The sequence below is a fragment of the Populus nigra genome, chromosome 17, assembly GCF_951802175.1.
Source record: "Populus nigra chromosome 17, ddPopNigr1.1, whole genome shotgun sequence".
Taxonomy (NCBI): domain Eukaryota; kingdom Viridiplantae; phylum Streptophyta; class Magnoliopsida; order Malpighiales; family Salicaceae; genus Populus; species Populus nigra.
In genome coordinates, this window is record NC_084868.1 from 11,923,766 (window position 1) to 11,940,211 (window position 16,446).

The 16,446-nt window shown below is 34.1% G+C and overlaps 2 protein-coding genes across 2 annotated transcripts; both read left to right on the top strand.

Moving 5' to 3' along the window:
• Positions 1–1,096: 1,096 nt before the first annotated feature.
• Positions 1,097–11,186, top strand: LOC133677486 (uncharacterized). The gene is made up of 16 exons (XM_062099577.1): positions 1,097–1,485; positions 1,825–1,923; positions 2,007–2,098; positions 2,293–2,393; positions 3,807–3,897; positions 4,675–4,733; positions 4,842–4,962; positions 5,503–5,571; positions 6,747–6,799; positions 6,902–7,010; positions 7,651–7,821; positions 7,902–8,060; positions 8,540–8,632; positions 9,444–9,623; positions 10,037–10,242; positions 10,479–11,186. Exons 1-16 carry the CDS (start codon positions 1,353–1,355, stop codon positions 10,816–10,818), a joined length of 2,076 nt encoding a protein of 691 aa, XP_061955561.1. The 5' UTR covers positions 1,097–1,352; the 3' UTR covers positions 10,819–11,186.
• Positions 11,187–13,095: 1,909 nt separating this feature from the next.
• LOC133676688 (transcription factor ORG2-like) lies at positions 13,096–15,736 on the top strand. The gene is made up of 3 exons (XM_062098407.1): positions 13,096–13,475; positions 15,056–15,418; positions 15,522–15,736. The coding sequence occupies exons 1-3, from the start codon at positions 13,167–13,169 to the stop codon at positions 15,645–15,647; spliced, it is 798 nt and encodes a 265-aa protein (XP_061954391.1). The 5' UTR covers positions 13,096–13,166; the 3' UTR covers positions 15,648–15,736.
• The last annotated feature ends 710 nt before the right edge of the window (positions 15,737–16,446 follow it).

The window sequence follows — 16,446 nt, forward strand, 5'->3', positions numbered from 1 at the left end:
TTTTTTGGTTAAAAAAACTGTTTTTTATTTACTTAAACAATAACAAAAAAAAATACTTACAAAACCAAGCACAAATACAATATTATGATGTTTATTTGAGATAACACAAAACAAAATAATTTATAAAGATAAATTCAAAATCAAATAAATATTAAATAATAAAATTAAAAAAATATAAAAATAAAGAGAATGCAAAAAAAGAAAAAGAAAAAAAGAGACCATCTTCTTCCGTATTCATGTTAATAGTGAAGGAGGTGACCCTAATTCTTATTTTGGATGTATTAAGTAATTGTGTTTGGAGTGATACTAGTTAGTATCAATTCCTGCCTTTTCTTTTCCCTTCTCTCCTATAAATCTGAAACCCTAGTAACCAATCTATATAATCAATATTTATTTTATTATAAAATGATCTATACACTCTTTTTTTTTTATACCAAAAATATATCATGCCAATTAGAGCATAGCTGTGTCTATAGTTCTCAGCTAATTTAATTATTTAACATAAAAAAAAATCCTATCTAAAATTACGAGCTCATCTCAAAAAATAATAATAGAATATATAAATTTGAAATCCAGATTTTAAACCGGACCGAGTCTAAAAACTATACCTAAAACACCAATAAGATAAAGACATGATATATATTTTTATCATTTTTATTTTTAAAAATTATAAATTTATTTTAAAACTTTACCGATAAATCAAATTATTTTTAGATTTTTTTTTATCTTTAACCAAACTCTCGACCTAGGGCTACTTTGTACTTTACAATTTACGCAGCCTAAAACTATAGTTTTAAAAATCGATTTAGCTTTGATTTAGAGTTGAAACCATTTACAGTTGAAACCAGAATCATGATCTAGGATTGGAACATGCTGAGTTAAAAAAAAAAAGTAAAGTAAAGAAAAAATCTAGGTAAAAACCTGGGTTAACATGGTAATACTTGATTAAAAATCTAGTTATAATTTATTGATTTTAAAAAAAAATAATTTTTTTAAAATAAAAACTATAATCAATTAGATGACTCAGTAAAAACCTAAAATCTGGGTTTTAAACCGGGTCGACCACAGACGAGTTTATAAACTATTGCCAAAACACCTACGTCAACAAAACCAAACATCCCTTATTTTAAAAACCGACTATCACCACGGCAAGAACCTAAAAAACCTGCAAGCCACCAGCAGCAGCAACCACCATCTTCATTCAAGAAAGCAGTGCTTGCTAGCCGCCGTCACCGCCTCAAAAAGTTGCTTAAAACTAAAGCTAAAGTAGAACAACACATAATTAAGCAAAAACTGTTTGATTTCGCAGTACTGGTTTAGCCCCAAAAGCAAAAGCTAAGAGAAGAGCAAAAATGGCAACGAAAGGTAGCGGATTGAAATCAACGTCGATAAATGGAGTGAAGATGTACATGGTTTCTTCACAGCAACGTAATCCTGCTTCTTGGGTTGGCTCCAAAAAGCAACGTCCTTCTCGCAAAGATAAAAGTACTCTTTTTTTTTTCTTTTTTGCTTTGAATTGTTGTTATTTATTAGCTTTCAAGTATAAGTTTTGCATTTTATCTGTTAAACCCTAGCTTAAACCCTAAGTTCTATTATTGATTTACAATGAAGATTAAGGGTTTATGCAGCAGAGTGAATAATTTTTTTTAATTAGTTTACAATTTATGCAGTTTCAGATTCGAAAACAAAAGAGGACATTGATTTTGTTTTCCTAACTGCTTGAAAAGTGAATAAACTGGGGCAGTTAGATTATTTTTAATTGATGTTGGCACATTATTGATGACAAGTGTTTTTCGATGCTGAGTTTTTTGTTTTGTTTGTAAGATTATCAGCAAAAGATAGAGTTGGTTCAGGATTTAACATTTCCAACCGCTACGAGTAGAATTAAGGTGACCCCAGATGGAGAATTTCTTATTGCATCAGGTAAATGATCTTTTAGTTTTGTTTTGTAAGGAATAGTGGTTGTATCTGCAACATGGTTTGCTAATTATTTAACTAAAATGCAGGAATATACCCACCACAAATCAAAGTGTACGAGTTAAGAGAGTTCGCATTGAAGTTTGAAAGACACTTTGATTCTGAGATAATTGATTTTCAGGTTTTCTGAAGTTTTATTATACTGTTTTTATGAAAATATTTTGTATGTATTTTACTTTTGATTGCATTGGCAACTGTCATGATCTTCACTTTGTGGCCGTTTTGCAAGATTTAAGAGGAGGGGAGGGGGCATCAGAGTTTTACCATGATTTCTAGTGCACTAGTGAGGCAATAATTTTTTCATTTTTTGTGCAGATATTGGATGATGACTATTCGAAGCTTGCATTTTTATGTGCTGATCGTTCTGTTTGCCTGCATGCGAAATATGGGAAACACTACACTTTGCGAATTCCAAGGTTTAGATCAATGCTTTATCAGTATTTGTGCTTACGTTTCATGTTGTGCTTATTTAATGGTTGGTCCAATATGATGCCTAGAGGTAGAGGGGGTTCGAGGTCAGGAGGCAAGTAGTTGATTTAGCCTTTATTGGCATCTATTCTGATTTGTGTATTGCTTAGTTGATTTCTATGAACCATGATGAGAAGTGCGGAACAAACTTATCATTGTTGCTGACAGCATACCGAGGACTTCTGTTTGATGTGAAACTGAAAGAGGAAAGAGTTTTCTAAGCTCTGCCAAAAGTTGGAGTCTGATTTTAGGTGATTCACAATCAATTAAAAGTACCAAACATTTTTGCTCATTGCATGGTGATGAAATAATCTTGAAGAATTTGAAACACACTGAAGCTTTCGAGAACTTAGAGAGCTCGTTTTGATGAAAGAATTAACCTGAAACTCTCTACTGAGACTAGACCGAAGGTGATGTGATTCTGGGGTAATGCCCAATGTTTTAGTGAATAAGTTATTCATGGTTTGTACACGAGTGCCACGGGAGATCATAGAGGGAAATACAGGTGAATATCCAGCTAGGATAATGTTGAATTCATTGTTTGACTCTTACCCCCAAACCTTGTGGATTAATTTTGTACTACGCATTGGTTGCAGTATGTAACTTTAGGTTGGGGTAATTTATGCTTTTAGATGAGAAGAGTTCACTCAAGAAACAAGATACAAGAAGCTGGCTCTGTTTGCAGGAAGTGAAAGAAACAACAAGGCAAATAAGGGCAAGCTTGGTGTCGGCATGAGTCCCCTGCAGTACTTAAGTCTCTTCCTTTTTAAATAAAAGATGTATCAATTGTGAAAAGAATAGAAGTAAGATCACAAAAAGCAGAGTCAGTCAACCATCAATCTATCAGTGCAACATTTGCTAACTGAAAACAGTGGCTAAGTCGGCGTTAAGCCTCCCTTAGCTAATTCATATGCTTTCTCAACGGGTTCTTTGATATGACAGTTGAACAGTTATTTAGGAATCATAATGCCAGGTCTAGGAAAACGACTTTTATTCAATTGATTACAGATTAGTAACTCTAGTTTTCTGTTCATTTTTTTGAGCCTTAATTTGATATCCAGTTGCTCTTCTTGAGTTCTTTCCTTGGAATGGGTCACCTCTTTTCTAAGTGTCATCTCTTCTCAAAGGATTGGTTAAATAGTACCTGCGCCAATATTCCCTGATTAAGCATCTCTCAAATTGAACATAGCAAACTCTCTTTGCTGTAATTCTCTTCCTTTTTGTTGTTTCTTGGTATCTGATGGGTTGAGTTGCTATTGTGCGTTGAATACACAATGCACTCACTTGGCTGCATTATACAATTTCTCATTGGATCTATGTATTGTGAGTTACCTTTACACTTGTATGTCTGTGTTTTACAGAATGGGAAGGGATATGGCGTATGATTGTTGGTCTTGTGACTTGCTCTGTGCTGCCTCATCTTCAGATTTATATCGGATTAATTTAGAAAAGGTATTCAATTGATTAATTTGCATCTTTCAATGTTAAATGAAAATTGCCACTTTTTTAAGTGATTTTCACCTTAAGCCTTTATTCTTAGTTGGAAACCTTTTTTTCTGTTCTGTTTACGCATATGAACCATTATATTTTTTTTTTTGATGCGGAAACTAAGATCTTGTTATGTTGTGAGAGCATCTTATTTATATACATGTCAATCCAAAGAAGTTTCAATCCCGAACAAGTTGGGATTAGGTTCATGTATCACCCTTTTCTCGTAGTTTGCTTGTGAAGGTATTTGTTTATGCGTGTCCAAGAGATGGAAACGATGGTCAAAGGAAATAAGAAAATTGGCTGTATCACCCACAAGTCATTATCGTGTTTACTCAGCATGGAAAATAAATTAGAAAACCAAACATGGATCAATTGAGCCCCCCAAAATCAACTGATCAAGAAAAAATGTGTGCGTGTTGAAAAAATGAAGAAACTTGTGGAGGATCTAATAATTACTGAAGACTTTTTTTTTCTGTCAACGAATTGTTTGCATATATCTGGCACAATCTTGAAGAGAGAGGGGATGTGCGGGGTTCATCCTCCTTTCAAATTCATTCTAGATTGCAAATCCTTGTGTATTTCTAACCTAGTGCTAGTCCTGGAATTTATCAACCACTTGTACCTCTTTCTGTTTGTGTATGTGGTGGCACTTATGCGAAGCATCTTGTCAACAATTTACTACATAACTAGTTCTTCATGTTTATTGATGCTGAAATTATTAACTTTTCTTATTCACAGGGGCAATTTCTCTCCCCCCTCAGAACACAATCACCAGGTCTAAATGTAGTTTGTCGGAGGTTGGTGGTGAATCTTATTGGAATTGTAAACAAAAGTTCTATGTGTGATATTTTTGCCTGTAAACCTTTGCTTAACCAAGACTGAGGTGGCTTTATCTTCAATTTCAGCAAGCTTCATGGACTTGTTGCTTGTGGTGGTGATGATGGTGCTGTCGAATGTTTTGACATGAGAACAAAATCTTCAATTGGTAGAATTAATGCTGTTGAACATGGTGGTGATATTAACGAGGTAACTCTTTCTCTTTATTCATGTATTTGAAATCGATTTCTATTAATTTGGTTCTTATTGGTAAGATGGAAAGAAGATTTTCTTGCAATTGTTATGAATACATATTTGTAAAGATGAGAGAGTTAAATGTTGGCTCCAGTCTGCAGCTCATGCCTTGATGAGACTGGATATCTGTTTCAAAACCAGGTTAGGTCTTTGGGTTTTTTTGAGTCAATAGCGGCTTAGGAGGGTTTTTGAGTCAGCTGTGGGCCTTTATTTTGTTTTGTACTTTCATTTTGTCCTCTGTCTTGATCTCTCTCCATCCTTCATTTTGTTGTCCAGGGGTGGGAAGGGAGTAAGGACATGGTAGTGGATATTTTGCAGTAGGAATTCGTTTTCATACGTTTTTCACTTTTAGATGAATAGCAAATGAGTAAACTATCTTGTAATTCTTGCATTTATCATGAAGTGTACATTTCTGTGCAAATTTTGCATGGACTACATATCTCTTTTATCCTTATATTTTCATGAAAATGCTCTTAGTTTTGTCTCAATTTTTAGGAGGTCACTGCATTAAAGTTTGATGAAGATGGGGGTTTCACCATGGCTGTTGGAAGCAGTGGTGGAAAGGTATGATGCTTTTCACAGCAAATCATGAGATTTCATCTGAAGTTTGTGATGAATTCATGTTTTCAACCTTATGCTGTTTTACATAGATCCCAGACATTGTATTTTTTGGTGCTTGTTGACTTTACCTTAAGAAAGTGGGGATGTATTGGGAGGGATGGGTGGCCTGGTTATGAATATAAATAATATATATCTATTTCTTTTTTCAAATTCTGTTTCAAAGGGATTTATGGTTTGGGCTTGGTAATCATTACAAAAGATATGGGGGCAGGATTCAGTCGGGTGTGTAGTCTCTTGAATTATACTGGAATGTTGTATACCATTTATAGTAGTAATGGAAGGCTCTCAAGGATGAACCAAGTGTCAATAATTGCAATAATGTACTAGGGCAAGACCAATCACTAGTGTGTATGTGTCTGGTGCAATATGTTACTATGGTGCTAGAAAAACATAATGAAATTGAATTGATGCATGGTGGCAGTTTATTCACTGTGTTAAAACCTGGGCTTTCCAAACAGCACTTAAAGGGTGGAGGATGTAAAAACTTAACGCATCTTCAGTAAGATACCAAGCAGAATTCAGGTCTTCCTTTTTCTTTTGAGGGTTTGGTGGGGTGGCAGTGTTTGTGGACTGATATGCTTGAAAGACCTTGCGCATAATTACTAATGATGACTGGCAATGAAGTGAGATAAGATAAACTGTAAGAAATAACCATTCTGTTAAGGATGTAGGAAATGAATTCGATACTTTCAGGTCTATGATTTGAAAGATAACATCTTACTAAGGGAAGAAATGTAGAAATGCATTAAATAAAATATTTTCTAATATTTTACATAATTGAGTCTCCTATTGGACCGACACAAGTCAAGCAATCACCTTTTTCTTGTAAGTTGACATGGTGGATACCTTGTATTTGTTGTGGCTCTTTTTTTTCCCCTTCCTTTTATATTTCTTTTCTAATAATATGTACGTATTTTACAGTAAAAAGATGATCTTTCAAAAACATTTGGCAAAAATATCTTTAGGCGTTCCCTATTTCCTTTAGATGAACACTATTTCCTTTCAATGGTTGCAAATGTTTTCATTTATACATGCTTTTTTAGTCAATTTGCAGATTCAATATGTCATTTGATATCACTCTATTGTACAAAGCAGTCATAATCCCGTTCATTATGCAGGTGCTGCTCTATGACTTGAGATCCTCACATCCCATGCGAGTCAAGGACCATATGTAAGCCTTCCATACTCTATGGTTAATGTGTTTCTGAATATTTATTATCCTTCTTTTTTCTTTGGCCTATTGCAGCTTTGAAACTCTGTTATTATTATGCAGGTATGGCAGTGCAATATTGGACATCAAGTGGCATCGTACTCTTAATTCTGAAAGACAGAAGCTTATTACCACAGATAAACATGTTGTTAGAATATGGGACCCTGAGACGGTGAAGACTAACCCACCTTTTCTCCTAGCTTTTTAATTAATCAAGTTGAAAAAACTTATTAATAGTAAGATGCTTTTTTATTCACCCCATGAAAAAGTGGGCATGATTGTTTCTAGGCTCGACTTAAATTTAACTGATAACTTGGCCATCATGGTTTTATTTTCCAAGTGGATGATGTTCTGTAAGATCATCATTTGTCTCTACAAGGTTTTTCTTTTTAATTTTTCCCTTCTCACTTGCTGTGCTATGAGCTTGCTTGTATTCAAATCTGAACTTGTCTCCTCAAAAGAATGAAAGTAAAAAAGCTAAAAGTGTAAGTTTGTGATACATCAATTACTGGCTATACTGATGAATGATAGTGGCAAGTTGGAGATTTGAAATTTTATACATGCACCCAAGAAAAAGTAGAAACCATCTTCATGGTCTCATTGTTGTTGAGAGGTGCATGCAGCATGAAAAAAGTATTGAGTCACAACTTATGATTCTTGAAATCATCCAAATAAAGTGCGAATATCTTCTGGAAGTCAGTTAAAATATTTCCTACCATCGTACTGGATCCACATTTCCCTCAATTGACAGTGAGAAAGTGATTTCCTTACTAATCTTTTGGCTTTTATTGATGTATTTTCATTCTGTTCAGGGAGATGGCATGACAAGCATTGAACCTACTGCTGGAACAATAAATGATATATGTGTTTTCAGTAAAAGCGGCTTAATGTTCCTGGCACTGGACTGCAGCCAGATACCATCTTACTTTATACCTTCTCTGGGACCTGCTCCAAAGTGGTTGCCTAGTATCGAAAATCTAACGGTGTGGCTTTAATTTTTCATTGATCTTTGGTACTAGGATGTTTCTGTTACAGTGCTGATGCTGTTTTTTTGTTTCTTCAGGAAGAGATGGAGGAGGATGCGCAAACAACCATATATGATAATTTCAAATTTTTGACAAAAGAAGATCTTGAGAAATTGAACTTGACAAGTCTGATTGGCACCAATCTTCTAAGAGCCTCTATGCATGGTTTCTTTATTGATTATAAATTATATAAGAAGGTGAATATGGTTACATACATGCTCTTTTTGTGTTATATGTGGAACACTGTTTTAGGAAAGTTGATTGTTAAATGCATTAGTGATTGACAAACGTTATATATTGAGCGCTGAATAACAGTTTGAGTGCCAAAACAAAGAAATACAAGGAAGCACAAGCATTAGGTCAGAGTTTCAGACATCTTTGCAAATTTCAGAAAAGAGCTGGCCTCTCTCTGTTTCTTTTTCCTGCTTTGTATTTTTATCCAAAATCAAGTGATGTTGTAATTTTTTTCTCTAATGACTTCCAATTTTAAAAGTCTAGGGGATCAATTGGCAACAACATCTATCTTTTGAGATGTCTCCTTTTGTAACTAAAGGCTTTTCCGAGTCAACTCTATCTGTGCTTAGTTGAGCTATGATTGAAACATCTACTAGTGAAGCTGTAACCACTAAATCTTTTTTTCATGATTTTGTCATTTACTCATGCATATTTTATGCAGGCAAAACAATACACGGAACCGTTTGAGTATGAAACTTACAGAGAGCAGCAGACGCAGAAGAAATTGGAAGAACAATTTGTGTCTCGGATTACGGTGAGAACTTAAATAACAAATAACTTCTCTCTATTGTTTACCTCTGGCATCTCGTCACCCAGTTAGGAGATTTTTTTTTTTTGCCCATTATTGTGTGCACACATGTGCATGAGCTCGTGCATGTGCTTTGTCCTGGACCTGCATGCAATATTTAGTCTTCTTTGACTGTCTCCAACCTCTAACCTCAAGAATTCTTCAAGGTAGTCACATGCTTTGTCCTAGACCTCCATGCAAATTTTCTAATTGATTTTTCTGGTTTCTCCTAAGATGGGATTGCTTGTGTTATTTAAGTGTTATGACATGGTGAAGCTGGTTTATCTTTTATTCCCTAGCATTCTCTTCTTGACACAGGGTAGATAATTTCTTGACTTAAATGTTCCATTTCTTTTTTATGATTGACTTAAATGTATTATTGATAATACTCATTGATCATATAAAAGGAGGTACCAACATTGTAACACTGCTACATTTAGTGATGATGCCATTTGGCATGTTGGCTTATGCAATGAGTGGCTATACTGCTAGACACTGTAGATCCTTCATTAAAGATGACTGGATGAGTGAAATGGGTAGTTTTGCTTATAGAATTTTCTTTTTTGTCCATTTACAGTTTATATTGGAATGTGGATTCTCCCTCTCCCTTTCTCTCACAAACATGTGTACTTCAGAGTGATCGATAACTAAATTGTTAACTAGTGAAAATGAATTTACTTGTTTAAAGCCTGGCATATTTATCAGGGTTGGTATTGGATGCAATGGGGCTGTTTCTAGTTTTACCTGATTAAATTCTCACAATATATTGTTCCTGCAGATTCCAAAAAAATTGCCGAAGGTTAACCGTAAACTTGCAGCCAGTGTCATTGAAAAAGAAGAAGAAATTGAACAGATCGAGGCTGATAAAAACGAGACCAAGAAAGCATCAAGGAAAAAGAAAGGACTTGGCCCTGAGATTTTTGAAGATGAGAGATTTAAAGCACTTTTTGAAGATAAGGTATTATTACAAATTTGCAGTTCTAATGGTTGATATTTGTTCTGGTGTTCATGGTGACCTACTCATAGCATAAAAGTGGCTAATGTTTATCAAGTAATCATAGCTTCATGAAGCTCTGAAAAGGACCTACTGTCGAATACCACTAGAATTTGGTGATCTCAAGGAAAAACAATATACTTTTTAACCACTGATTTCTCATAGCTTGAAATTGATTTGTGGCAAAAGTCTAATTTCATTCTTCAAAGAAATGCCACCCCAATGTTGCCTGAGAATTATAAGTCATTTATTTAGTCTGCCGTATCTTATATAACAGCAGCCTGTTTATTTGCCACTTGTTTCATTTTGGTTTCTTGTTCTTTCGAGGCTCTTACCAGACATTGTACATCCTCCTTTCCAATATTACTTTTGTACAGGACTTTGAGATTGATGAGAATTCAACAGAGTATTTGGCTTTACATCCCATGGCTTCCATGAAGCAGCCTTCTTTGGTGGCGGAGCATTTTGAACTTCTGACAGAGGATGAAGATCAGAGTTTGAGTGATTCTGATAACTCGGCTGCATCTCAGTCATCTGGAGATGAACACAGCAATGGAAATAGAAAATTAAAAAAGAAACCAAGGTAACTTTAACCTCTGTTTTGTGTGGTTATGGTGCTTGTGATCTTCAGAGGGAATACCTGCTTTCAGCATTGTGGTTGCATGAACAGTTGTGTATGGATGCATGCACATGCATGCTTGTGTATGGGTTGAGAGGAAATCTTGTAGGATAAATGAATAAGCTAGGGTTCTATAACCAAATTTTCAAAAGAATTTGTTGCTTCTATTTTACTGATTCTGTTTTTACTAAAATCTCTAGATTATATGAAGTAAAGGATGAGAGGCATGCCGAGGCATTCTGGAACCGTGAATCTCTTGCAGATGAGGACTCTCTTCCTCTGGGAGAGAGAGCTGCAGCTCTTGGAGATAATCTGCTGACCTCTGCCCGAAATAACGTAAAGTTTGGACCAGGAGGATCTCGTGAAATTTCCTTCACTACACGGAGCTCAGCCACGTACAAAGAGGATGGGGAGGACAAAGACATGCAGCGTGAGAAGAGGAGGGGAATCCAGTCATTAGGGCTGAAGTCAGCCAGATCAGGGTTTAGAGGTAATAGAAGAGGAGGAAGTAGGGGGAGGGGTAGAAGAGGCCGGCACTGAACATCTTGCATTCAGATAAGCGATAACTCATTGAGGTGGCGGCATCTGTACAATGAAATTATTGTAGGGAATGTAGCTGTTGAGATTTTGGAAGGTGCTTATTGCCTTGTTGGTGATCTGGCAAACTACGAGTGCAATCACGAGAGTGAGCTCTGCCGGCATTTGTACAATGAAATTATTCTAGGGAATGTAGTTTGGAGATTTCGATGTTGATTTTTGTTTCTTCACTTCTGTATCGAGAAAAAAAAACTCCATGGAAGAATGTGTCTTCTTTTCTCCTCTCTGGAGGTGCAATTTTGTTTTGAGAGTTTTGCAACCTTGAACTGTATTTTTTTTACCTACTGAAGAAATCTGCCTTTCCTCTTTCAGTTTCAGCTTGGTAAAGATGAAGAAAACACAGATAGTAATCAGTGTAGGGGCGACATTGCCAGGAATGGGTGCTGATCAAAATAATCTTATTCATGTTGTCTTTTTTGGTTTTTGATGATTTTCATTCATTGCGGTGGGATTGGGATTGCTTTTGCCGTCAAGATGCTTCAACAGAGTTCATGTCAAATTCTGTCTTTAGTGACTTTCGTCGCTAAAAATCCCCAACTCGCATAAACTGTCGCCATAGGGTCGTAAATACAATGTCATTAGTTGATTCAGCTGCACCCGTATACATGCATCGAGGAGGTGAAACTTCAATTTCTTCGGATCATTAATCAAAGACATTGCCTTTGCCCCACCATTAAAAAAGACCAAACGAATAGCATCTAGAATTTGCCTCTTTCTAGATGGTATGGGACTATGGGGCTTAAATTTCTCCTGGGTTCCATGGCAAGTGATTTTACCAGCTAGCTACAGTATGATTTTATATATCAAGACGATGTTTTCCTGAATCTCTACTTCTAAGATCACTTATTTGGGCCTTGCAAGATTTCTAGAAACCTTGACTTTGCGATAGCCAGAAGTCTTGGATTATATCATTAAAATAATCTCCTTCAAATTCTTCAGAATCCTTGGCTTGGAAATGAGAAGGCTGCCTGCCTCCATGCGACAAGCTCATGCACATGAATAATATATTGGGCAAGCTCGTGCTTTGGAGAAACAAATGTCTCATAGGACTCATGCATGCCTTGCACAGAGCACAAGCACCTTATGAGGTCAAACCTTGGAACACAAGCTATCAGGAGGCAAGAAAAAACAATGGAAAAATTGGCATCACTGTTATACATGTGGATAAGATAGATGTTGTTTCTATAATATATTAGGTTCCTTTTGTATTAAATAACGAAGAGAGGAAGTAGAGGATATGTCATTCATGACTTCATCAATTCCCACATATATTTGTTCTATTGGTTTGTGAGATCATCAATTTACATTGATTTGTTCTTCCATTTTGGGTTGGTACTTACCTTTTATCTGTATCCTATTATATGTAATGTAAGTATAAACTATATAGTGCGAGAACAACACCCCCCCCCCCCCCCCCCATCAACTTGTTCAAATTTTGAGTTATAAATCGAATTGTTCAAATTTTAAGTTTTTCTTACAGCGATTTCCATCCATGATTTCATCAGTAAAATAATTATATAAAAATATTAGGGTAAATATACTAATAAAAATTTTTGTCGGTAAAATTATTAAATCTGATGGTGAAATAAACCAACCAATTATATTTATATTATCAATAAAAAAACCTAACTCAATCTCAAAACTTAATTAATAGTTAGATGAAATTTCAATATATAATTTATATTATTTTTTAATATATTTTATAAAAGTTTTTTTAGTTTAAAATTTACACTGCTACTAATTAATTTTAATTAAACCATCCCTTTTTTATTTTGTTGGGATTATTATTGTTGGTTGGTTTTGGGCTAATTTCCCCTCAAAAGCTAACTCATGAGAGGTGAGGTTTTCGCTCACATTTATAAATTCTCCTCTATAACCCAACAATCTCCCCCTCACACACTGGACATTGGTGACAAACTTGGACTCTGACAAAAATGGAGGTAATAGACCCGAAAGCACCCAGCAATTATACATAATATCTTGAAGTGCTGGCCACACTGTGAAATTTTAGGTAAATAACAGAGCAGCACGGCATAAAAACAGACTATGGAAGCAAGGAAGCTAGGTAGAATGTCATTATCTTTATCTCATGCTATAATATAAAGTATCAATTAACACAATTCGGGGCATTATTTTTTAATGATTTTTCGTCCATATATATAGCAGCAAATGATGGGTTATCTGTGTGTATATATGTGCGTTTGTGATGTGAGTTTTTACAAGTAAAGTCATCATCTATCATCTCACTTGCTTAGCGAACAAAGTATTAAAAACCCTCAAACTAATCCACAATGTTAGAAGAATTATCTCCCATCAGTTTGTTCTCAACATTTGGATGGCCCTTGGAGGAAGCCATAAGCCATGAACAGCACTACAGCTTTAGAGATGGTGAAACTCCAGAGTCATTCACTCACTTCCCTCCATCTCAGCCAGATGTAAGACAGCTTGATCGCTCCACATCATTCACGGCCCACAGTGGAAGCGGTGACCCTAGCATGGTTAAGAAGCTTAACCACAACGCTAGCGAACGTGACCGTCGCAAGAAGATCAACAGTTTGTATTCTTCACTCCGTTCACTACTTCCTGCAGCCGATCAAAGGGTATAGTTCTCGGTTAACCCTATATATTCTTGCTCTTTAATTCTCTATGCTAGCTTTTACTCCATGATCGCGCCATTGAGTCTGTACAATATTGTAGCTCAATCGGAATCCATAACCCTTTTATTGTAAGAGGTTTCGGATTCAAACCTTCTTAATTATAATTATCAAAATCATCTCAATTTAAAAATTAAATTATTATAAATTTAAATTTAAAATTTGCATATTTCCACTACTAAGACTGTGTTTGTTTTCCGGAAAGTGGTTTCCGGAAAATCACTTTCCAAACTTTTCTATATTTGTTTGTCATTAGAAAAGTTGGTCAACGGAAAACACTTTCCAGTCAAAAGAAAATTTGGCTTGGTTTCCAGAAAAGTGTTTTCCTGAAAAATCTGGGCAGAAAACACTTTTTGGAAGTTGTGAAAAATTTAGAAATGTCATTATTTGCTGATTATATCAAATTTGATCACCAAACTTTTGATTGCTATATATATTTTGTTTTGAATATTTATTTTAAGCTTTTAAAATTGAAAAAAAATATATTAATAGGTTTTACTTAAAAAATATTTCAGAAGCTTATTTCTTTATAATATGATATGACATATATAGTTATATTTTATAAAATAAGCTATGTATGAATATAGGATATAAGAAAAAATATTCATCATAAATTTTTTAGATTTCATTCTTTTATTGTAAGTGATTAAATATTTATATTAAATATTGTATATATATTAGATAAACTTGAAAAAAAATATTAATTCATTGATAAATTATTTTCCAGTTGACTTTCCATAACATAACCAAATACTAGAAAATATTTTCCAGTTCATTTTCCATAACACTATCAAACATCGGAAAATACTTTTCTGGAATTCACTTTTCAGGAATTCATTTTTCCCGGAATTCACTTTTCAAAAAGAAACAACTTTCTTGCAAACAAACGGAGCTTAAGTATAGATACTTAATTTTTTTATTAGATCAAATAAAAATTAAAAAATTTAAACTTTTAATCTCTTTATCATTAAAGTTCTATCACCATATTAAAAAAAATCATTTTAATTTAAGAACTTAAATAGTTAAGTGAGGTTCTAAGAATAATTTATATTACTTTTTAAAAGTAAGTAGCTCAGCTCAAAATAATCAAGTGGTAAGGAGTAAATTAGAAAAAAAATATATTCCTAGTTTAAATTTTACCATTTGTATTTTTCAACTCAATGTAAATGTATAATAGAATAAAAACCTTAAATTGACGAGCTCTTCCTCATAGTTTGGCTCTTGAAAGTGATTCTTTACCCATAAATCACGTCTAATAATATGTTGATGATAATATAAAAAAACAAAAAAAAGCTAGCAAGCCAAAATTAGATTTTTTCGTAGTGTATGGAACACGATTTGAATTTTTTTCCAGAGATATCTTAAATTTGTAACTTCTTGAGAGGCTAATTAGCTAATGAAAACACTTGGTAAAGTTTAGTTCAAAGAGGAGGGTTTTAATAAAACATAGTCCCAAGTTTTTCTCTAAGAGGAGGACATCATATTCTAAGGTCTTAATTTTGATTTTTGTGATGATACTCTTCCAGAAGAAATTAAGCATACCGTATACAGTTTCACGTGTGCTTGAATACATACCAAAACTTCAACAACAAGTGGAGAGACTGATTCAAAGGAAGGAGGAGCTTCTATCGAAGTTATCTAGGCAAGCTGACGATTTAACTCATCAAGAAAATCAAAGAAAAGGCACCATGTATAGCTCTTTATCATCGGTATCGGCGAGCCGTCTCGGTGACAGGGAAGTTGTCATTCATATCTCAACTAACAAGCTCCATAGAAGTTCATTATCAGAAATCTTGGTTAATTTAGAGGAGGCTGGACTTCTTCTACTAAATTCTTCTTCCTTCGACGAGTCCTTTGGAGGCAGAGTCTTCTATAATTTACACCTTCAGGTATCATAAAACTTGCTTATTTATTATCATATGTTATACTGTTCGTTTGTTATTGTCCTTCCCAGAGTTTAGGTTTTAATGTTTATTTTGTGGGACTCTACAGGCCATGGAAGGAACTTACACAGTAGAGTGCGAGGCCTTGAATGAGAGGCTTGTGTCCTTGTGCGAGAAGAGGGAGTCGTTGTTTCCATTAAATTCAAGCTCTCCATATTCTAGCTGTATATTCTAGTTACATGTACCAGAGTTCAAGATAATTTGTTTAGATACTGTCGCAAAAACCTTCTAAGTATTTTATCTAAGACAATTTCAAAGATATAACCCTCAATGCATGAAGTATTTTTGACAAAAAAAAAACTCTTTAGAATACTCGCTCAAAGTTTAAATTAAAAAAAATAATATAGAGAATGAACGTTTTAACCACTAGATGAACCCTTAATCTTGGTATAATTTGTTTTAGAATGATATTATTCTGACTCCATAGTTTGGTAATCTCACTCCATAATATACTTATCATAACTTAAATATATGAAAATGCCCTTAATTATACTTTCCATAAATGATGAAAGCTAGACAATTCATAAATAATGATATTTAATGCTAGCATTACATTTACATCTAGAAATATAGTTAATAAAAAGTCTTGTTTTGTAATTAGGAAATTCAAGTTTTATCTCTTTTTTTTTAATCATAACCTATCACCAAATCTAGTTTTATATTTATTTTCTCATTAAAATTTTTATTTTTAATTCAAGATATTATCTACTAACAAAACAATTGTTTTTAAAAATATAATACTGTAATTAAAATTATAAAAGCTTCAATTTATATAATTGTTTTATTTTGTTATTTGAATTAATTTTGAATTTTAATAATGAAAAACGAATACTGTAATAATCTTGTTTATCTAAAAACAACTATTTCTTAATTATTAAGGGATAATGAAATCTATAAAGTGGGATTAACATTTTATGTTCAAGTCTATCGGCCTTGGTACTTGTACCAAACCCATCGGCCTTGGTTCAAGACTG

Coding starts and splice junctions, on each gene's coding strand:
- LOC133677486 (XM_062099577.1), top strand. CDS start 1,353: ATGGCAACGAAAGGTAGCGGATTGAAATCAACGTCGATAAATGGAGTG. Junction 4,734..4,841: donor CTAAATGTAGTTTGTCGGAG/GTTGGTGGTGAA, acceptor CTTCAATTTCAG/CAAGCTTCATGGACTTGTTG. Junction 8,633..9,443: donor AATTTGTGTCTCGGATTACG/GTGAGAACTTAA, acceptor TTGTTCCTGCAG/ATTCCAAAAAAATTGCCGAA.
- LOC133676688 (XM_062098407.1), top strand. CDS start 13,167: ATGTTAGAAGAATTATCTCCCATCAGTTTGTTCTCAACATTTGGATGG. Junction 13,476..15,055: donor TTCCTGCAGCCGATCAAAGG/GTATAGTTCTCG, acceptor ATACTCTTCCAG/AAGAAATTAAGCATACCGTA. Junction 15,419..15,521: donor TCTATAATTTACACCTTCAG/GTATCATAAAAC, acceptor GGGACTCTACAG/GCCATGGAAGGAACTTACAC.